A 23,984-nucleotide genomic window follows, 5' to 3' on the forward strand; every position below is an offset into this window, starting at 1 on the left:
ATTTATGACTTTGTCCTTGACCCCTCTTCTCCCGCAGGGAGTGCTCTTGTCACATGGTCTCACTGCTGCAGTCCGTGATTCTCAAACATTTCGTTGTCAGGATATCTACAAGTTAGTGAGGACCTCCAAGAAAGATTTTGTGTGTGGGGGCTATGGTTATATCTATCAATATTGCCTGGGACTCCAGGATCACGCCCTGGGTCAAAGGCAGGCGCTAGACCGCTGAGCTACCCAGGGATCCCTCTTCTTCTGTTTTGAATGATAACATTGCTGGATAGGGTATTCTTGGCTGCAGATTTTCCCCATTCAGCATGTTGAATATATCATGCCCGCTCTCCTCTGCCTCACCATGTTTCTCCAGAGAGATGTTGAAAACCTTATTGGTCTTCCCTTGTAGGTTAGAGACTTCTTTTGTCTTGCTGCTGTTAGGATTATTCTTTATCTCAATATTTTGCAGATTTAACTACAATATCTTGGTGTTGACTTGCTTTTGTTGATTTAGATGAGAGTTCTCTGTGTCTTCTGAATTTGGTTGACTATTTCCTTCCCTAGATTAGGGAACTTTCAGCTATAATCTCCTAAAATAAACCTTCTGTTCCTTTTTCTCTCTTCTTCTTCCAGGACTCATATGATATGACTGTTTTTTACATATGATTGAGTCACTGAATTCCCTGTCTACTCTCATGATCCAGAATTTTTTCTTTCTTTTTTCAATTTCAGTATTGCTCATAATTGTCTTCTATAGCATTTATTTATTTCTCTGCATCTTCCATTTTTGTAGTCATTACATCCAGTTATTGCATTTTTGATTTCATCCTGATAGTTTCTTCACTCATCTTTGTAGTAAGGGTCTCTCTGATGTCTTTTCTGTTTTTCTCCAAGCCTTGCTAATATCCTTATGATTGTGCTTTAAAGTCCGCATCAGGCTTATTACTTTTATCTGTTTTGATTATATCCCTGGCCATGACCTTTCCTTGTTCTTTCTTTTGGGATGGATTCCTCTTTTTTGGCATCTTGACTAGGACTTTGCTTCTTCTCTGTGTTAGGGAAGTCTATTGTGTTTCCTGTCCCTGAGAGTAATGGCTTTATGTAGAAGAGGTCATATAGTGTCCAGGGTCTGATGCTTCAGAAAATGTCTTTGGTGTGTGCTTCATGTACTCTGACTGTGTTTTGGCTGCTCTGTCACTCAGGTCAATTGTCTGCAAAGATTCTGTTTGCATCCGGAGGAGATCGTTTGGTCTTTGGCCAGAATGCAGTGAGTTTTAACTAGGTATGCTCTGGTCTGCTTGATTAAGGAGACCTGATGCTATTTCCACTAGAAGTGAAGCTTTGAAGAATTCTGTGGTCAGTAGAATGTGTGGTGAATGCAGGGATTTCTGGTGGTCCTCTGGGAAAGGGACCTGTTGCACTAGTCCTTGGGTACACTTGCCCAAGAAAAGCATTACCATCAGGGTACAGTGAAGAGGGACTTGGTATAAGCAGGTTAGGCAGCCAGTTTGGCAATGTGCTGTTTTTTGAAGCTGGTTTATGCTGATGGGTAAGGGAGGGAAATAGCACTAGCAATATCCTTTGTCCCCAGAGAGTAGAGTCCATGCTTGCTGCTCTCAGGAAAGCAGTTTCAGAGGAGCAAATAATTTCCCCTCAAGTGTCCCAGTATTTTTTAGGTCTCTGATTTCACACACTGTCTGCATCTGGTTACTTGCCTGTCTAGAGCAGTGCAGTGCACCTTGGGCTCTAATCCAGACAAGCCTGCTGACATTTAAAACTCTAAACTTCATGATGTGTACAGAAACCCACACTGGTCTTCTGGAGTAGGGTCTCACTGTGTTGGAACCCTTGCATGTTTGACCCAGAAGGACAGTTTTGTTAGAGTGCAGGGGCATGCGATTTAGAGCAAAGCAGCTTAAAGAGCCAGTGTCCAGCTAAACCACCCCTAGCAGGTGTCTCTGTTCCTATGCTGATGGGTGGAGAAGGGAAATGGTGCCTTCTGGCTCTTTTGTCCCCAGAGAAGCAATGCTACCTCTCAAAGATGTGCTCCAAAAAGTAAAAATGATGTCTCCCCATGCCCCTTAAGTGATCCTTAGATTGTGCTATCTGCCTGGATTACCGGCCTGTCTCTTTTCCAGGAGTAAGGCAGCAACCTCATATCTCTCTGTCCTAGCCAAGACCAGGGAACCCAGTCTTTGAGCCCCACTGGTTGCAAACACTTACAAAAATCAGCCCCTCTTATTATCCCTACCAATGGCTCCTTGTGTGTAGCCTTGTGTTCTCCACTCTCACCATTCTCTGCAAATGGGGCTCTCCCCCTTCAGGAACTGGGATCCCTTTCCCCACAAAGCACATCATCATACTTCTTACCTTCCTCCATGTGGCTTATTGCGTTCCTCTAGTTGTGCAGTTTGTTCTGTCAGTCCTCAGATAAATTTTTGGGTACTCAGAATAATCTGAAGGTTATTTAGTTGTGTTAGATGGACTAGGGAAGCTTAGGGTCTTCCTACTATGCTGCCAACCTAGCTACTCCAAATTATGATTTTATCCATTTGTAAGTGCATAAATCAGTGGCACTGAGTCATTTTGCATTGTCATATTCATTAAGTAAGTTAATTAACATGTGTTATGCAAGCACCAGCACCATCCATGTCAAGTGCTTTTTCATCTTCCAAACTGAAATTCCACACTCATCAGACATTACTTCCCCATTCCTTTTCTATGGGCTTTAGGCAGCCATCATTCTGTTTTCTTTCTATCTATGAATTTGTCTATTTTAAGTACCTATGTCTGTGGGATCATACAATATTTTATTTTTGTGACTGTCTTCTTTCACTTAGCATAGTGAATTGTAGGTTAATGTATATTTTAGCATGTGTTAGAATTTCCTTCATTTTTTAGGGTAAATACAAAACTGTTGTGTGTATATACCTCACTCTGTTCATACATTTATCTGTCAGTACACATGTTGGCTGCTTTTACCTTCTGGCTATCATGAATTATACTGCCATGAATATGGGCATAGAAGTAACTGTCTGAGTCTGTGATTTCTGTTATTTTATGTATATATCCCAAATTGGAATATGGATCATAAAATAAAGTTTTACTTAATTTCTTAGGAAGTACCATAACATTTTCCATAGCAGCTGTATCATTTTACATTCCCACCAGCAAAACACAGTTGCTCTGATTTGTCCACTGTTCTACATGTGTTACTATTTTTACATTTTGTGATCATAGCTGTCTTGTTGGATGTGAAGTGGTGTTGCATCATGGTTTTAAAATACATTTCCCTAAATGATTAGTGACATTGAATATCTTTTCATGTGCTTATAGGGCATTCACATAGCTTCTCTGGAGAAATGTCTGGTGAGGTCCTTTGCTCATTTTTAATCAGAATGGTGTTTTTTTTTTTTAAGATTTTATTCATTTGACAGAGACAGAGCACAAGATAGCACAAGCTTGGGCAAGGCAGAGGTAAAGGGAAAAGCAGGCTCCCTGCTGAGCAAGAAGCCTGACTTGGGGCTCTTGCTGCAACAAGGACACTGCTATCATGAAATGAGACAGAACATAAAGACTCCTAACTCTGGGAACCGAACTAGGGGTGGTGGAAGGGGAGGAGGGCGGGGGTGGGGGTGAATGGGTGACGGGCACTGAGGGGGGCACTTGACGGGATGAGCACTGGGTGTTATTCTGTATGTTGGCAAATTGAACACCAATAAAAAAATAAACTTATTATTAAAAAAAATGAAATGAGGCAAAGACTTTTTTTTTTTTGAGATGTGGAAGTTCTTTATATGTTCTGAATACTAACACTTCATCAAATATATCAATTGCAGATATTTTCTCTCATCTGTAAGATGCCTTTTCTCTCTGCCAATAGTGTCCTGTGACGTGCAAAGTTCTTAAATTTGACAAAGTATAATTTATGCATGTTTTCTTTTTGTGCTCGTGCTTTTGGTGTCCTACTCAAGAAATCATTACCAAATCCAAAGTTATTAAGCTTTCGTTCATGTCTTCTTCCACGAATTTCATAGTTCTAGTTGGTAGTTTAGATCTTTGATCTATTTTGAGTCCGTTTTTGTGTATGGTGTATGTTGTTAAGTGTTCAGTTTCATTCCTTCACATGTGGATATCCAGTTTCAAAGCACCGTTTTTAAACCACCCGTCTTTTCCCAGCAATACTCTTGTCACCGATCAAAGATCATTTGAGCACATAAGCAAAGTTTTTTTCTGGGCTCTGTATTTGATTCTATTGTTATGTCCACCTTTATGCCAATATCACACTGTTTTGATTACCATAGCTTTGTAGTTTTAGAACCAGGAAGTCCTCCAACTTTTTGTTTGTTTTTTTCCCCCAAGGTTACCTTGACTGCTTGGAGTGTCTTGGGTTTCCACCTGAATTTTAGGATGGATTTTGGTATTTCTGCAAAAAGTATTTTGGATTTTGTTAGAGGTTACATTGAATCTTTAGATTACTTTAGGTAGCACTGACATCTCAAAAACAAGAACTATATCAGTTGCAGAAAGTCTTTCCATTTATTTATGTCTTCTAGAATATCTTTCAGACACACTGTCATTTTTCACTGTAGAAATGTTGCCTCCTTGTTTAAGTTTATTCTTAAGTATTTTGTTCTAGTTGTGCTGTAGTAAAAGGAATTGTTTTCTTAATCCTCTCTGGGTTGTCATTGGTAGTACAGAGATTCAGCATTTTTTATTTTTTTTGTGAAAACAAGCGAAGAAGCAAACAACTTTCAAAAAAAAAAAAAACACAAATTGGATACAGAAGGACTTTACCTCAACACTCTAAAGGCCATATGACAGATCCATAGCTAACATGACACCCAGCAAGGAAAAGTGGAAAGCTTTCCCACTACAATCAGGCACAAGATGAGAGTGCCTAAGCTCACCCTTCCTTTTCAAAATAGCTCTGGAATAAAACTCCCTGAGAAATGTTTAGCCATCAGTGAACTGAGATTATTTTACTTAATTAATTTTTATTACCTGTACCAGTGTTTCTGATGGTAGCCACTTTCTATCCTTTGGATCTCAGCTTAAGTATCACCTTTGAAGAAAGGCCTTCCTTGATCACCTTCTCCATAGTAGAAATCTCCCTGAGAACCCTATTTGCTCTATCATTAACTTTGATGAAGGATATAATCAGTTTACTAAATTTTCCCCTTATTTACTGTCTGACTCCATTATGAGAATATAAGGTCCACCAAGAAAGGACCTTTTGCATAATTTCCCCCCCAATTTCATTAATTCCTCTCTTCCCATTCATAGCAAAGTTCGTAGCAGACAATAGGATCTCCAAATTAAAGAGATTAATATTAATAGTTATTATGCCTTAATCTGTGAATATATATCTAGAACATCTAATCACACTTCAAGGCAGCAAAAATTGAGTGTTTAATGAAAGGAAAGAAAAACTATCTATGACAAATGGAGAAATACATGATAAATTAATCTCATCTAACACAACATGACAGGGCTGAAATTTTATTCTTTACCAGCAGTAGTCTCACAACAGTTCTAAAGCTATTTTTTTTATTATGTTACATCTTTCTGAAGCTAATTATGTGATTTGCCCTATTAGTATCTTTTTAAGAGATGTTTTTAAAAGTTTTTGTGGAAAGTCCCAGTGAATTTAATTAAACACAAATCAGTCTTGGATACTTTCCAATTCTAGCACTGAATGAGGAATACGGTTAGAAGGGATAAAATGTCCAATGATCTTTGTTCCTACTGGGGAGAAGATGCTATGCTCCTAGCAACTAATACACATTTTTTAAGGAGGATTCAGGTAGGTTTTAAGCATTATCTGAAGAAAAACACAAGAATGTCTCCTAAAATATCAAGTCAGCTTATCTGAGCAAACCAACAGGACAGAATGAAGATGACTAAACAGTTAAATGGTATTTTTCTATTTAGAAATTAGTAGGAAAGAAGTTTCTTGAGAAAAACCTCCCTGGGAAATGGCCAGTTGCTCTCTTTTTATGTGAAGACTTACTTGTCTTTTTTTTTTTTTTTTTAATTTATTTATTTATGATAGTCACAGACAGGGAGAGAGAGAGAGACAGAGGGAGAAGCAGGCTCCATGCACCGGGAGCCCGATGTGGGACTCGATCCCAGGTCTCCAGGATCACGCCCTGGGCCAAAGGCAGGCGCCAAACCGCTGCGCCACCCAGGGATCCCATCTTTTTTTTTTTTTTAATTTATTTTTTATTGGTGTTCAATTTACTAACATACAGAATAACCCCCAGTGCCCGTCACCCACTCACTCCCACCCCCCGCCCTCCTCCCCTTCTACCACCCCTAGTTCGTTTCCCAGAGTTAGCAGTCTTTATGTTCTGTCTCCCTTTCTGATATTTCCCACACATTTCTTCTCCCTTCCCTTATATTCCCTTTCACTATTATTTATATTCCCCAAATGAATGAGAACATATAATGTTTGTGCTTCTCCGACTTACTTCACTCAGCATAATACCCTCCAGTTCCATCCACGTCGAAGCAAATGGTGGGTATTTGTCATTTCTAATAGCTGAGTAATATTCCATTGTATACCATCTTTTTGATAAATTATCCTAACGTGACATATTTTTGTTTTTCTGTATGGAAAGTGGAATTCCTAGGGAATAATCTACGGTGCAAATAAAAGCAAACTTCCAAATAACTGAAGACTCCGTGGAGAAAATAGATAGTTGAATGAAATAAAATACACCCGCAAGTACTGCTGAAGTTTTTTGCTCTCTCTTGTTAAACTGAATGGTGGAGGAATTTGAGGTCGCTGTGAATGGGTAAAAAGTGTTCCTTCAGATTATGGACTCGCTTTCTTATGGTAAGACTAACAGTAAATAGTGGAAACCAGGCTTTGCAATTGTATGAGTAGCTTTATTATGTAAAAGTGAGATCACTTTGAGATAAAGCAAGCTTGGATTCAAATTCTAGTTTTATTACTTAAAAATGGGTGACCTTGGGAAAATTTATTTGATGTTCTAGCCTCAGTTTGCTCAAATGTGAAAAGGGGATTATAGTTCCACTTACTGTAATATAAAATGTGATTCATTAATTTGTAAGTGAATGATTGGAATCCACTGTAATTATGAGCGGTGCAGTGATTAGATCAGAATCAGATTTTAAAAAGGATCATTTGGGCTGTGTTAGGAAAACAAATTGATGGAGGCCAGATGAAAGGGAAGAGACACTGCAGAAGGTTACTGCAGTGGGTCAGAAATGGAGAGGGGAGGGAAATGATCCAGTTTGTGATATATTTTGAAGGGGGTTAATATAATTTGTTAAAGGTATTGATAAATGATATGAGAGCAAGGGAGGTGTGAAGGATACTGTAATATTTCTTGTCTGGTCAATGATGTGGAAAGTGGTACCAATTAGTGAGATGGGAAACCCCCATGTTTATGGAGAAAAATTAAAAAGTTAGTTTTATAAGTACTGAACTGATAATCAAATTGGAAATGTCCAGAGTTGGAGATGTTGCATACTGAAAGTTTAAAAATTAAGGGAGAGACACAACATTGGAATGGTTCCAGATTTCTTGGTCAGGAAAAGTGGGCATATCCAACCACAGATCCTAAGGAAGAGGTTTCAGACAATCTAGGTCAGCAACCTTCCATTCCCAGTTTCATCCACTCACTTAGAATATGTCAATTACCCTAACTGGGTCTCAGGTATTTCACTTTTATAAAATGTGCACATTTTTTCATGGAATTCCCTTGCCCCTTTTTCTTCTGGTCATTCTCTTTTCCTTTGAAATTCAGCTAAAGCATTGCTTCCTCTGGGACACTTTCTTTAATTGCTGTTTGGTTGATAAATTCCTACCGTGTGGCCTTCAGATTGTGTGACTATTTTTATAATGGCACTATTTCATTGATGATTATTTTGTATGCTACCACTGAGTGCAGGAAACCATGGCTTGTTCAAATTGGAAATCATAACGTCTATGAAACATTTGACACAAATGGGTATCTCTTCCACATTCTTTTAATTGGGTCAATGAAAGCGTGATCTAACAATGCATTTAAAGGTTTCCCCCCTTGTTTTGTAGATCACCTGCTTCTAATATGAGAAGTCAGCTCCTATCCAGACTAGATGGAACCAAGAAACAACGTAACTTACTTTGTCCTCTTGGGCCTCACACAGGATCCTAAGGAACAGAAGGTCCTTTGTGTTATGTTCTTGCTCTTCTATATTTTGACAGTGGTGGGCAACTTGCTCATTGTGTTGACTATAGCTCTCAGTAAGACCCTGGGCTCACCTATGTACTTGTTTCTTGCTAACCTATCATTTATGGATGTCACTTATTCCTCTTGCATTTCCCCCAGATTGATTTCAACCTTGTTCTTTGGGGAAAATACCATATCCTTCCATTCTTGTATGACACAGCTATTTACAGAGCACCTTTTTGGTGGATCAGAGGTCTTTCTTCTGCTGGTGATGGCCTATGACCGCTATGTGGCCATCTGTAAGCCTTTGCATTATTTGGTTATCATGAGGCAATGGGTGTGTGTTGTGCTGCTGGTGGTATCCTGGATTGGAGGTTTTCTGCATTCAGTAATTCAAGTTAGCACCATTTATGGGCTCCCATTTTGTGGTCCCAATGTTGTTGATCATTTCATCTGTGAAATGTACCCTTTACTGGAACTGGTCTGTACTGACACATATGTCATTGGGCTATTAGTTGTAGCCAATGGAGGGATGATCTGCACTATTGTGTTTGCGTTCTTACTCATCTCTTATGGTGTCATCTTGCACTCTCTAAAGAACCTTAGTCCAGAGGGGAAGCGGAAAGCCCTCCAGACCTGTGGCTCCCACATCACTGTGGTGGTCTTCTTCTTTGTTCCATGTATTTTCATGTATGTAAGACCTGCTAAGACCTTCCCCATTGACAAATCCCTGAGTGTGTTTTTTACAGTCATAACCCCAATGCTGAACCCGTTGATCTACACTTTGCGAAATTCTGAGATGACAAATGCTATGAAGAAGCTCTGGAGGAGAAATGTTATATCTTTTAGTAGATAAGTGTATTATCCACCATGAACAGAATTCTTTTACATGGGCCCATTTTCTATGAATACAGAAATATTCATTTTTTAAAAAAAGATTTTATTTATTTTTTCACAAGAGATACAGAGAGAGGGGCAGAGACATAGGCAGAGGGAGGAGAAGCAGGTTCCATGCAGGGAGCCCAATATGGGACTCAATCTAGGACTCTGGGATCATACTCGGAGGCAAAGGCAGACGCTCAACCACTGAGCTGCCCAGGTGTCCCAGAAATATTCTTAAATGAATCTGAGTTCCTTTTTAAAAAAAAATAACTCAAGTTAATTATAATTAAAGAATGAACTGGATTATTGTGCTATAATTATACTTTCTCTTACTGCTAGAATGTAAGGTCCATAATACCTTGTAGGTACTTCATTTAATGGTGTAATGCCTTTATAGCAAGAATCAACAATATGCAATGAATTAATGAGGAAATATTTATATGATTACAACGTTTTAATCAGTTTATATTTTAAAGTTTTTTTCTGATACTTAGCATTATTTTAGTTATATTCTTTTTTTTTCTTTTTTTTTTTTTAAAGATTTTATTTATTTATTCATGAGAGAGAGAGAAAGAGAGAGAGGCAGAGACACAGGCAGAGGGAGAAGCAGGCTCCATGCAGGGAGCCTGATGTGGGATTTGATCCCGGGTCTCCAGGATCAGGCCCTGGACTGAAGGCGGCGCCAAACTGCTGAGCCACCCGGGCTGCCCTATTTTAGTTATATTCTTATAACTTAACCTGGCTAGCTCAGTGGGTTAATGCATCTGACTCTTGTTTTCTCCTCAGGTCATGATTTCAGGGTCATGGGATAGAGCCTTGGATCAGGCTCCCTGCTTAGTGTGGAGTCAGTTGATCCTCTCCTTTTGCTCCTCCCCTCAAGTCTCTTTTTTCTCAAATAAAGACATAAAAAAAATCTTAAAATAATAAGGTAATTCTTTTTATTATATTATCTGTAATTCTTAATGATGTATATAGACTGTTTTATTTATTAAATTTCTGTTCTTAGTTATAAAATAAAAAGTGTAATACTTGTTTTTATAAGAAAGATTGAAATGTAATGGATAATAAATAAATAAATGCAAAGCTTATACAATGGGATAAAATGTTGAATAAATTACCTACTTATCTCTCAGCATGGTCTCTACTCCTCTTCCTTTAGCTAGTTTTTAATCTCTTGCAGACTCTTGAGGTAACAACTTTACAAATGCACTTGGATTTAAATATATGTATGTGAATTTTTCTCATGTATTTAAATGTTTGCTTTTATTATGCAACTTCTTTTTTTTAAAAAATAAAGTTTTAGTGTGCCTGGGTGGCTTTGGTAGTTAAGCATCTGCATTTGGCTCAGGTCATGATCCCAGAGTCCTGAGATTCAGCCTTGCATCAGGCTCCTTGTTCAATGGGGAGTTTACTTCTTCCTCTTTATCTACCTCTCCCCACTGCTCGTGCTCTCTCTTCCTCGCTTTCTCTAACTTAAATAAATAAATAATCTTTTAAAATAAAAAGTAAAATAAAATAAACTTTTAAGTTAGGATAATTTAATTTTTAATTTTTTAGTTGAAGCATAATTGTCATACAATATTACATTAGTTTCAGATATACAATACAGACAACAATGATGTACATTAAGGGATACTTATTGTGATAAGTGTAGTTTTGATGTGTTACCATACAAAGTTGCCACATCATTTTTTACTGTATTCCCTATGCTGTCCTTTTCATTCTTGTGACATATTTATTTTATCACTGAAACTTTGTTCCTTTCATCTCCTTCACATACTATGCCTATCCGTCCATCCTCCTCTGCTCTGGCAACCACCAATCTGTTCTCTAAATGTCTGAGTCTGTTTCTGGTTTTTGTTTATTTATTTGTTTGGTTTTAAAAAATTACACATAAAAGTGTTGTAACATCTTGAGGATATTCCATACCAGTCCTTAGAAATCTCTTAGTGCTCCATATTACTTACTTATATATGCTAAAAGAAATGTATCCATTTCTGTTCCTGTTATTACTAACCTTTTTCTATAACAAAAAATTTTGCAATAATTATATGTTTGTGATAATGTGTAAGTATGAGCTCCTAGGAGTGGAATTGTTGAGATATGTATTTGAATTAATGATTAAATGTCAATATTTATTGTTCTTGCCAAATTGTCAACCTTGAGATTTTACCAGTAGCTACACTTCTACTTATAGTCTGTGAGAGTATTTGTGTCCACATTCTCAACAAACCATACCTGATAAATGTTCAATAAGATAATCAATTGTTCAATATAAGACAATCTGATTAAATTGTAATGTTTTTCATATCATTGAGTTTATCTCTTCATGTTTAATATTATTTGTATTCCTTTTTCTGTGAATCATCTATTAATGCTTTTACATACTTCATTCAATCGTTGATATTTTACATACTGGTTTTTTATGATTGGTTACATTCTAAAGAAATGATCCCTTTTATTATTGTATATATATAAGTATTATCTTTCTGGCTAACAGTATGTTTAATATTTATATAGTATGTAGAATGCTTTTGGCATGTAAAAGGTGTTTTTTTAAATTTAACATGTAATGATTTTTGCTTTTAAAAAGACCATTCATATAAAAATATTCTTCAACTTTATGTTAGTACTTAAATTTTAAAACATTTTTGAGGTTGTGTATCATACATTAAAACTTTTGGTCCATCTGGAATTTATTTAGACACAGGAGTTAAAGAGTATTAGAATTTTAGTTTACTTTCTAAAATTCAGGTTTTTAAAAATAGTTTCATGCTTTTTTTTTATTCTATTGACTTAAAATCCTAACTATTATATTCTAAACCCTCATACATATTTGTATCTAATTTAGGACTCAATTCTGTTTCATTGATCTCTTTATTCATGTCCCAGTTGATTTGTAACATGATTGCTTTGATATATCATCTTCTGATATGTGATGAGACTAACAGTCCCTCATTACTATTCTTTCAGTATACTAGTCTTGCATATTCTATTTCCAAATCAAGTGTAAAATGAAATAGTAAGTTTACATTTAGATAAGAAAGATAAGTTTAACATTAAAATAAGTTTACAATGAAGGTAAAATAAGTTTATCTTGGTTTAATTGCAAAACCAAAGCCAATTATTATTTTTAGAAGACTCAATTTAAGAATATTAATTTAGGAAGAGTTTAAAGGTTTCCAGTACTGAGAACTGTTATCCATGAGCGATCTTTTCGTTTAACAAATCATCTTTCATGACCTTGGGTACTGCTTCCATTTTTCTGCCCATGTGGCTCATCTCTTCTAGATATCTGCTGTTCTTCATCCATGACGCCTGAAATGCTAGTGCATGACTTATGTCTTTGCTGAGTATCCATGTGGCCATCTGCAAAGACTTGTAGTATGGAATCATCACAAGTGACAGGGATACAGCTTCGTCTTCCAGGTGGCATGTGCTAGAGGCTTTGTCCTTGTCTCAGAAGAAGACTCAGGTCCTCTTCATAGTGTGGCTGCCTGTGTGTGGCTCCAATGTCATAGACCATTTGTGTGTGATGTAAATCCTTGGTTGAAAGTCATTTGCATGGACACTCATACTCTTGGTCTCTTTGTTGCTGTCAACAGTGAGTTCATCAGCTTGTTAAAATTTTCCCTTGGTGAACTCCTAACTGATCATCCTATGCTCCCTGAATACCTATTGCTGGGAGGATAGACACAAAGCCATGTCCATCTGTGTCTTTCATGTCACTGTGGTGGTCTTAATATCATGTCCTGCGTACTTAAGTATTTGCACCCGTTCACCACCTCACCACCTTATCCACTGATCAAGGTCTGTGTTTTATACCATGCTAATTCCCTTGTTAAACCTGTGTACTCAGAAACTTGGAGGTGAAAAATGCCATGAGGAAGTTCTAGGGTAAAAATAACTTCAAGAGATATCCATAATTTTAGAAAATAATTTTGTCTTTTAAATGGAAAAGAGAAAAGAAGATAATTTCTATGGTACTGAGGCTCATGAACACTATTTGTCCAAATTATGTTTATTTTGATATAAAGCCACTGTGAGGAAAGATCCAGGGAGGAAATTATTTATCACTGTAAATATATCATATTTGATTTATGTGTTGTCAAATTGATTGTCAAAGTTCAATGTACCATGGGAATTAGAGTTCTGGTAAAATGCAAATTGTTGGGATACAGCTCCAAAGATTTTAATTTGCTAGTTTTATTTGGGATGATGTACCTATTTTCTAAACAAGTGTGCGAAAATCCAATGATAAGTGCATATACTCTAGCCATTGTGCTGTAGTTTATGGTTGATATCATGCACCTATTAATGAAGTCAACTTAATTTTTAAATGTGTTTTTTAACTTGTAGCAAGACACAAATAACAAAAATTATGGTTTTAACCATTTGTGATTATAAAGTTCAGTGGCACTGAGTCGTTTCAGAGTGTCATGATGGTTAATTAAGTTAATTGACATTTGTTATGCAAGTACCAGCACCACCCATCTCAGAGTTTTTTTCATCTTCCAAACTGAAATTCCACACTCATTAAACAATAATTCCCCATTCTCTCTCTCTGGGCCTTAGACAACCACCATTCTGTTTTCTTTCTGTCTATGAATTTGTCTGTTTTAAGTACCTATGTCTGTGGAATCATACAATGTTTGTCTTTTTGTGAGTGTCTTCTTTCACTTAGCATAGTGAATTGTAGATCAGTGCATATTTTAGCAAGTGTCAGAATTGCCTTCATTTTAAGGTGAATAAAAGTCTGTTGTGTGCATATACCTCATTCTATTCATACATTTATCTATTTGCACACATTTTGGCTGCTTCTACTTTCTAGGTATTGTGAATTACACTACCATGAAAATGGGTAAAATAAATTATCTAAGATTGTGATTTCCATTATTTTGTGTTATACCCTAAAATGGAATTGTGGATCAAAAAATAGTTTTTTACTTAATTTCTTAGGAAGTAACATAACATTTTCCATGGCAGCTGTATCATTTTACATTCCCATCATCAAAGCACAGTTTTTCTTTATTTGTTTACTGTCTTACGTGTGTTACTATTTTTACATTTTGTGATCATAGCTGTCCTGTTGGATGTGAAGTGGTATTGCATCATTATTTTAAGATACAGTTCCCTAAATGATTAGTGACATTGAAAATCTTTTCATGTGCTTATACGGCATTCACATATCTTCTTTGGAGAAATGTCCAGTGAGGTCCTTTGCTCATTTTAAACCAGGATGGTGTTTTTTTGCATGTGTTTTTGAGATGTGGAAATTCTTTATATATTCTGGATACTAACACTTCATCAAATATATCAATTGCAAATATTTTCTCTCATCTGTAAGATGCCCTTTCTCTCTGCCAATAGTGTCCTGTGACTTGCAAAGGTCTTAAATTTGACAAAGTATAATTTATGCATGTTTTCTTTTTGTGCTCATGCTTTTGGTGTCCTACTCAAGAAATCATTACCAAATCCAAAGTTATTAAGCTCTCTTTCATGTCTTCTTCCACGAATTTCATAGCTGTAGTTGGTAGTTTAGATCTTTGATCTATTTTGAGTCCGTTTTTGTGTATGGTGTATGTTGTTAAGTGTTCAGTTTCATTCCTTCACATGTGGATATCCAGTTTCACAGCACCATTTTTAAACCACCTGTCCTTTCCCAGCAATGCTCTTGTCACCGATCAAAGATCATTTGAGCACATAAGCAAAGGTTTTTTCTGGGCTCTGTATTTGATTCCATTGTTATGTCCACCTTTATGCCAATATCACACTGTTTTGATTACCATAGCTTTGTAGTTTTAGAACCAGGAAGTCCTCCAACTTTTTGTTTGTTTTTTTCCCCCAAGGTTACCTTGACTGCTTGGAGTGTCTTGGGTTTCCACCTGAATTTTAGGATGGATTTTGGTATTTCTGCAAAAGTTTTTTGGATTTTGTTAGAAGTTGCATTGAATCTTTAGATTACTTTAGGTAGCACTGACATCTCAAAAACAAGAACTATATCAGTTGCAGAAAGTCTTTCCATTTATTTATATCTTCTAGAATATCTTTCAGCAACACCCTGTCATTTTTCACTGTAGAAATGTTGCCTCCTTGTTTAAGTTTATTCTTAAGTATTTTGTTCTAGTTGTGCTGTAGTAAAAGGAATTGTTTTCTTAATCCTCTCTGGGTTGTCACTGGTAGTACAGAGATTCAGTATTTTTTATTTTTTTGTGAAAACAAGCGAAGAAGCAAACAACTTTCAAAAAAAAATTGGATATAGAAGAACTTTACCTCAACACTCTAAAGGCCATATGACAGATGCATAGCTAACATGACACCCAGCAAGGAAAGGTGGAAAGCTTTCCCACTACTATCAGGCACAAGATGAGAGTGCCTAAGCTCACCCTTCCTTTTCAAAATAGCTCTGAGATTATTTTACTTAATTAATTTTTATTACCTGTACCAGTGTTTCTGATGGTAGCCACTTTCTATCCTTTGGATCTCAGCTTAAGTATCACCTTTGAAGAAAGGTCTTCCTTGATCACCTTCTCCATAGTAGAAATCTCTCTGAACACCCTATTTGCTCTATCAATAACCCTGATGAAGGATATAATTAGTTTACTAAATTGTCCCCTTATTTACTGTCTGACACTACTATGAGAATATAGGATCCATGCAGAAAGGATATGATTTTTTTTCCTTATTGCTGTATCCTTAATTATAACACATTTCCCGGCATTAAATAGGCGCCATATATAATAAAAATATTAAAGAATAAAAAAGTACTAAAGAATAAAAACAAAGACAAAAAAAAAACCCTTGAGTAGTCATTACATTTAAATTTGTGTAAAATATATTTAACATATGTGACCACACTTCTAAGCAGAGTATATTGAATATTAAATAAAATGAAAGAAAAATTTACTGTAAGTGGGGAAATAAATGACAAATTAATCTTTATTGGAACAAAATGACTGGGCTGAAATTTTATTCCTGAGTGTAAAGTTCTGTTAGGACCGTAAAGCTATTTTTTGTCTCCATGTGATATATTTTAGGTCTTCATTAAGTGATTTATTCTAGTATATCTTTACATTTAGATGTATATTTGAACTTTTGTAAAATCCCAGTGAATGCAATTAAGTTAGAATGATTCTTGGAAACTTTCCAATTCTAGGACTTGATGATAAATGTGGCTGGAAAGGAAGAAATGTCTAGTGTTCTTTGACCTTGTAGGGAAGAAGATGCTATTCTCTTAAGAACTGATAAACTATTCAGAAAGCCCTTACTAGGCTTAAAACATTACCTAAGGAAAAGCACATCAAAATTTCAAGTCAAGTGTTCTGGTCAAACCTACATGATACAATGAGAAAGACCAACCAACTGAATGGTATTTTCTATTCAGAAATTAGTAGCAAAGAAGTTACTTGAGAAAAATCTCCCTAGGAAATCGCTGGTATCTTCTTATGTAAGGATAGGCTCTCTTTTTTTTGATAAATTATCATAATGTGGTATATTTTTGTTTTTCTGTGTGAACCATGGAATTCCTAGGAAGTAATCTACAGTATACATAAATGTAAATTCTATATAATCAGAAGACGCCCATGGAGAAAATGGATAGACAGTTGAATGAAATAAAATATATCCTCAAGTAATAATGCAGCTTTTGCCCTGTCTTGTCAAACTGGATGACAGAAGAATTTCAGGTCCCTATGAATAGTCAAAAGTGTTCCTTCATATTGTGGACTTGCCTTTCTAAGGTAAGACTAACAGTAAATAGTGGAAATCAGGTTTTGCAATTGCTGAGTAGCTTTATCATATAAAAATTAAGATCACTTTGAGATAATGCAAGAACTATTTCAAAGTCTAGTTGTATCATTTAGGGTGACCTTGGGAAAATTTATCCAATGTTCGGAGCCTCAGTTTGTTCAACTGTGAAATGAGGTTTACAGTTCCTCTTACTGTAATATGAAATGTGATTCATTAAATTGTGAGTGATTGGAATCTACTGTAGTGTTGTGAGCAGTGGTGTGATTAGATCAGAATCAGATTTAAAATGGATCATTTGTGCTGCCTCAGGAGAACAAACTGATGGAAGTCAGAACAAAAGGAGAAGACAGTGGGCCAGAGAAGTGGTGGGTGGAGGGAAATGTTCAAGTTTGTGATATATTTTAAAGAGGATTAATAAGATTTATTAGAGGTATCAATATATGATACAAGAGCAAGAATGGCACAGAGGGTATGGTGATATTTCTTGTCTGAGCAATTACCTGAAAAGTGGTACCATTAAGAATTGTGGAACACTATGTTTACAGTGAAAAATTAAAAATTTAGTTTCATAACAACTGAACTGATATCCCATTTGGAGATGTTCATAGTTGAGATGTTGTGCATATGAAGTTTAAAAATTAAAAGACAGACAACTCTGGAGTGCTTTGAATGAATTTATTGTTCAGGAAAAGTGACATATCTGACCAAAGATCCTAAGAAAGAGGTTTTATGAGGGAAGAGACAATCCAGGTCAGTGACCTTCTATTCCTAGTTTAATTTACTCACTTTTGATGTCGATTACCTTGAGGGTCAAATATTTCACTTTTGTGACTTTATAAGCTCTATACTTTTTCATGGAATTTCCTTGCCCTCTGTCCTTGCACTTTTCCTTTAAAACTCAAGAAGTATGCTTCTTTTGGGAAGCTTTCTTTGATTGTTTTGGTTGATATTTTCCTATCCCTGGCCTTTGCATTGTGTGACTTTTTTTTTATAATTACACGTATTACATTGATAATTATTATGTATACTATTACTGATTGTTGGAAACCATGGCCTATTCAACTTGAGAATCTTAATGTCCATTACACATGTGACACAAACAGGTGCTCCTTCTACAGTCTTTTAATTGAATTGGTCAATAAAAGCATGATTTAATAATACATGTAAAGGTTTCCCCCCTTGTTTTGTAGATCACCTGCTTCTTATATGAGAAGTCAGCTCCTATCCAGACTAGATGGAACCAAGAAACAACGTAACTTACTTTGTCCTCTTGGGCCTCACACAGGATCCTAAGGAACAGAAGGTCCTTTGTGTTATGTTCTTGCTCTTCTATATTTTGACAGTGGTGGGCAACTTGCTCATTGTGTTGACTATAGCTCTCAGTAAGACCCTGGGCTCACCTATGTACTTGTTTCTTGCTAACCTATCATTTATGGATGTCACTTATTCCTCTTGCATTTCCCCCAGATTGATTTCAACCTTGTTCTTTGGGGAAAATACCATATCCTTCCATTCTTGTATGACACAGTTATTTACGGAGCACCTTTTTGGTGGATCAGAGGTCTTTCTTCTGCTGGTGATGGCCTATGACCGCTATGTGGCCATCTGTAAGCCTTTGCATTATTTGGTTATCATGAGGCAATGGGTGTGTGTTGTGCTGCTGGTGGTATCCTGGATTGGAGGTTTTCTTCATTCAATAATTCAAGTTAGCACCATTTATGGGCTCCCATTTTGTGGTCCCAATGTCATTGATCATTTTTCCTGTGACGTGTACCCCTTACTAGAATTGGTCTGCACTAGCACCCATGTCATTGGGCTGTTAGTTGTAGCCAATGGAGGGATGATCTGCACTATTGTGTTTGTGCTCTTGCTCATTTCTTATGGTGTCATCTTGCACTCTCTAAAGAACTTTAGTCCAGAGAGGAAGCGGAAAGCCCTCCAGACCTGCGGCTCCCACATCACTGTGGTGGTCTTCTTCTTTGTTCCATGTATTTTCATGTATGTAAGACCTGCTAAGACCTTCCCCATTGACAAATCCCTGAGTGTGTTTTATACAGTCATAACCCCCATGCTGAACCCACTGATCTATACTCTGAGAAATTCTGAGATGATAAATGCTATAAAGAAGCTCTGGAGGAGAAATGTCACATGAAGTAGTAAATCAGTGCTTCATCCGTCATGAAGGAAGTAATTTAACATCAGGGCCAATCTCCTCAAATGTTAAAGTCTATTTTACTGTAAATGCATTTCTAGTCAGAGTCAATAAGTAATGTGCAAAGAAATAGTCAATGAAATATTTATAGAGTTACATTAAATCATAATTGCTGCATTTGCTTTTGTAAGTTTTATCTCATTCTTATTTTTATTTCTGGTCAGTTTCTCCTCTTGTATTTTCATTCCTGTCCTTGTTAAAATATTTGTTGCTATATAGACTACCTTCTCTTTAACTTGTTTTCATATTAAATTTTTTGTGTAACATTTTACTTTTTAGAATATATTTGAAAGCATAGTAGATAATAATAAATATAAATATAGAATCCTTACAAAGTGGAAATGGTGTGGAATGAACATCCTACTTGTCCCTCACCAGAGTCTCCCTGTTCTTCTATTAGTATCATTATATAAAGTTTGTTATTGTTTCTAAGACTGTTCAATTAATAATCTTTGGGAATAAAATCATATTTTCATATATGTGTTTGTGTCTTTGTGTCTGTGTATAACTTTCATATTTACTAGTCAGCCTTCTAAACATCTTTCTATACCAATACACAGAAACAACTCATTCTTAGGTTCCTTGTACTGCCCAAAACTTCTTTATAAAGATATGGTAAAATTAGCGTTTCCAATTTTCATCATGGTTTTTTTTTAATATTTTTCTATGATAAATAGCTCTGCAGTGCAGTCTTTCTGAAATTTTCTAAATATGAGCTTTTATCAGTGGAACTGTTCAATTAATTGGTACATGTATTTAAAATTGTCAGTGTTCACAGTAATTGTCCAAATGCCATCCATGGGCTTATACCATACTGTGCTACTTTCCTCAGTTTATACAAATACCCATTTGTGCACATTCTCAATAACCAGTGCTTGATGAATATTTATGATATTTGAGCATCTGATTGTTAAAGAAATTATATTTCATTTGTTTGATTGAAATTTAACAAATATAATTTAATTTGATTTACAGGTTTAAAATTATTGTCTTTTGTGCATGATCTTTTATTGACTTTTACCTGTTTTGTTTGATTGTTGATCTTTTTCATATGAATTTTTATTATTTCATCATACACTAAAGAAGCTATCCCATTTCATCTTTGTATGTGTATTATTTTTCCAGCCAACAAGTTGGGATGTTTTTATATCATGCAAAATATTTTTGGCCGTTTGGAAATATTTTTACATATACATAATTAAATCTATTCATTTTTTGACTTTCTAATCTTGCTTAGAAAGTCTTCCTTATTTCAATGTTAACAAAATATTCTTCCACATGTTTCCAACATTTGTTTAATTGTTTCATGGTTTTACATTTTATGTTGAATTTTGGATCCATCTACACTTTGATGTAAAGACTTAATTAGGGATTAAATTTTATTTATTTTTCTGGGTGGGCATTTATAGAAATGTGTACTTATTTTCCCCACTGCTTTGATATCTTAAGTTTGTATTAAAAATATTGCATATGCTTGGATCCAATTCAGACCTCTGTTATTTTCCACTTTTTAAAATATTTGTATGCCATTTAAGACATATTGTAATTGCACTTAATTTATGGGACATTTTCATATCCAGTAATTTCTTATCAGAACTATATCTATTGTTTTGTATTTATGTTTTAAAATCTTTTAATAGGCTACTCTAGTAAAAACTATGTTTAGTTAATATTTACAGTATTATTTGAATTAGTAAGAGCTAATATCTTTAGAGAACTGAGAATTCTTATCCAAAAACTGGGTAAGTCTTTTCACCTAACAAGTTTTCTTTGATGTTCATATAGACCTAGTAGGTTTCTTTGTAAATTTAGTCTTTTTGAGTAAATTTATTTTATGCTGTTTTGCCAATAGAATCTTACCTTCTTGTATTTTCCAGATGTCTTTTGTTTCAATGTATAAAATCTGTCCTTTTCCACTTTTAAATAAGATATAATTTTCACAGTGCATCATTCATCCTTTTAAGTCTAAGTTTTCCAAGTTTTGACAAATACATACTATTATGTATATGTGGTTATGTAACCACTGTTACAACAGATGTACAAATGTTTTATCACCAAAAATAATTCCCCATGCATCTTTGTAGTCCCTTTTATTCTAGCTTCTAGGAGTTGGCAAATTCTGGTCCATAATTCTATCTTTTCCAGAATTTTTTATAAATTGAATCCTCAGGATAAAGTTTTTTTCTTCTAGCTTTATTGAGATATAGTTGACTAATTGAAATTGCATATACTTAAGATGTGACATATGATAATTTGATACACGTATTCATTGTGAAGTGGTTAGCACAATCAAGCTAATGAACACATCTATTATGTCACATAATCTTTTTCTTTTTTTTATGGTAAGATCACTTAAAATGTACTTTTAGCATATTTCAAGTAAACAATACAGGATTATTAACTAGAGCCACCATGCTGTATATTGGATCCTCAAAACTTACTCATATTATAACTGAAAGTTTGTAGTTTTTGAACATTTCCCCCAACCCCTAGTCCCTGGCAATCATCATTCTCTTCACTGCTTCTATATATATAACTTTTTTTTTTAGCTTCCACATATAAATGAGATCGTATAGTATTTCCTTTTCTGTATCTGGCTTATTTCATTTAATGCCCACCAGGTTCATCCATATCTCAAAAAGCAGAATTTCCTCTGTTTTTGTGGTTGAATAATATTCCATTACTTATATATGTCCCATTTTTGGTCCATTCATCCATCAGTAGACAGATTGTTTTTCTATTTTGGCTATTGTGAATAACACTTCAATGAACACGAGGATTCAGATATCTCTTCAAGATACTTATATCATTTCCTTTGTATACATACCTAGATGTATGATTGCTGTATGATAGGAGAGTACTCCTATCATTTTAACTATTTTAACTATTTCAGGAATTTCCATACTGTTTTTCATAGTGGTTACACCAGTTTACATTCTGTCCAACAGTGTAGAAGGGTTTCACCTTTTCTATGTCCTCACCAACATGCTGCTTTTATCAGGGTATTTATTTCATTCATGAGGGTTCTGACCTCATGATCTAATAAACTTCCAAAGGCACACATAATACCATTACATTGGACACTAGGATTTGAAAATATGAATTTTGGGGAATGCAAACATTCACACAATAACTCAGGTCTAATTTCATTCTTTTACTTATTGATATTCAGTTTTCTCAGCACAACAAAGTGACTTTCCTTTCTCCGTAGTTTATTCTTGGCCCCCTTTTCAAAGATAAATTGACCACATATACATAGAATTATTTCTGAGATTTCTATTCTATTCCATTGGTCTGCATACCTATTTTTATTTTTATTTTTTCATACCTCTTTTTATGTCAATAATACCCTTTTGATTACTCTAATTTTGAAATGTAGTTTGTGATGTCTCTAGCTTTGTTCTTTTTCAAGATTTTTTGGCTGTTTGGGGTCTTTCATGGTTTCATATGAATTTTATGATTTTTTTTTTCAATTTCTGTGAGAAATGCCTTTGGAGTTTTGAAAGGGATTGTATTGAATCTGTAGATTACTTTCGATAGCATGGAAATTTTAACATATATTCTTTCAATCCATGAATATAGTATATCTTTCCCTTTGTCTGTATATTTAATTTCCTTCATTAGTGTCATATTATTTTAAGGGTGCAAATCTTTCATTTACGTAGTTAAATTTAATCTTAAATATTTTATTCTTTTTGATGGTATTGTAAATGAGATTATTTTCTTAATTTCTTTTTTGGGTAGTTTGTTGTTAGTATGTATAAACACAACTGGTTTTTGTATGTTGATTTTGTATGTTGCAAGTTTGTTGAGATTGTTTATTAATTTTAACAGTTTTTGGTGGAGATGTTGGGGTTTTTTAAATATAAGATAGTGTCCAAAATGTAGTATTTTAAATCTGGCTTCTCCTACTATAATGCATTTGAAATTTATGCATATTGTGTTTAACAATAGTTCATTTATTTTTATTGCTGAGTACTATTCCATCCTATGGTTATATGAGAATTTGTTAATCCCTTCAATTTTTTTTCATTATCTCATCTCATCAGGCACCTTCCTTCATGCTCATCACCCAGTTACCCTATTCTCCCACCCACCTCACCTTCTGCAAACCTTAGTTTGTTTCCCAGAGTTGGGTGTCCCTCATGATTTGTCTTCCTCTCTGATTTTTCCCAACTCAGTTTCCCCCCATTCCCTTATGGTCCCTTTCACTATTTCTTCTATTCCACATATGAGTGAAACCATATGATGATTGTCCTCTGATTGACTTATTTCACTCAGCATAATAACCTCCAGTTCCACCCATGTTGAAACAAATGGTGGATATCTCTCTCTTCTGATGGCTGATTAATATTCCATTGTATATATAAACCACATATTCTTTATCTATTCATCTGTTGAAGGACATCATGGCTCCATCCAGTTTGGCTATTGTGGACATTACTGCTGTGAAAATTGGGATGCAGGTGTCCTGGTGTTTCACTACTTTTTTTTTTTTAATTTATTTATGATAGTCAGAGAGAGAGAGAGAGAGAGCGCCAGAGACACAGGCAGAGGGAGAAGCAGGCTCCATGCACCGGGAGCCTGAGGTGGGATTCGATCCCGGGTCTCCAGGATCGCGCCCTGGGCCAAAGGCAGGCGCCAAACCGCTGCGCCACCCAGGGATCCCTGTTTCACTACTTCTATCATTGGGGTAAATACCAGTGCAATGGCTGGGTTGCAGTGTAGCTCTATTTTTAACTTCTTGAGGAACTTCCACACTTACTTTCCAGAGTGGCTGCACCAGTTCACATTCCCACCAACAGTGCAAGAGGGCTCTCCTTTCTTCACATCCTCTCCAACATTTGTTGTTTCCTATCTTGTTAATTTTAGCCGTTCTCACTGGTGTGAAGTGGTATTTTATTGTGGTTTTGATTTGTATTTCCCAGATGACAAGTGATATGGAACATCTTTTCATGTCCTTGTTGGCT

The 23,984-nt window shown here is 35.5% G+C and overlaps 2 protein-coding genes across 2 annotated transcripts; both read left to right on the forward strand.

The window, feature by feature from the left end:
• Positions 1–7,967: 7,967 nt before the first annotated feature.
• LOC144293247 (olfactory receptor 4A47-like) lies at positions 7,968–9,027 on the forward strand. Its single transcript, XM_077864337.1, has one exon. It carries the CDS (start codon positions 8,098–8,100, stop codon positions 9,025–9,027), a length of 930 nt encoding a protein of 309 aa, XP_077720463.1. The 5' UTR covers positions 7,968–8,097.
• A 9,009-nt stretch (positions 9,028–18,036) lies between these two features.
• On the forward strand, positions 18,037–19,000 carry LOC144293250 (olfactory receptor 4A47-like). The gene has a single exon (XM_077864338.1). The coding sequence runs from the start codon at positions 18,037–18,039 to the stop codon at positions 18,952–18,954; it is 918 nt and encodes a 305-aa protein (XP_077720464.1). The 3' UTR covers positions 18,955–19,000.
• The last annotated feature ends 4,984 nt before the right edge of the window (positions 19,001–23,984 follow it).

The sequence above is a fragment of the Canis aureus genome, chromosome 21, assembly GCF_053574225.1.
Source record: "Canis aureus isolate CA01 chromosome 21, VMU_Caureus_v.1.0, whole genome shotgun sequence".
NCBI lineage: Eukaryota > Metazoa > Chordata > Mammalia > Carnivora > Canidae > Canis > Canis aureus.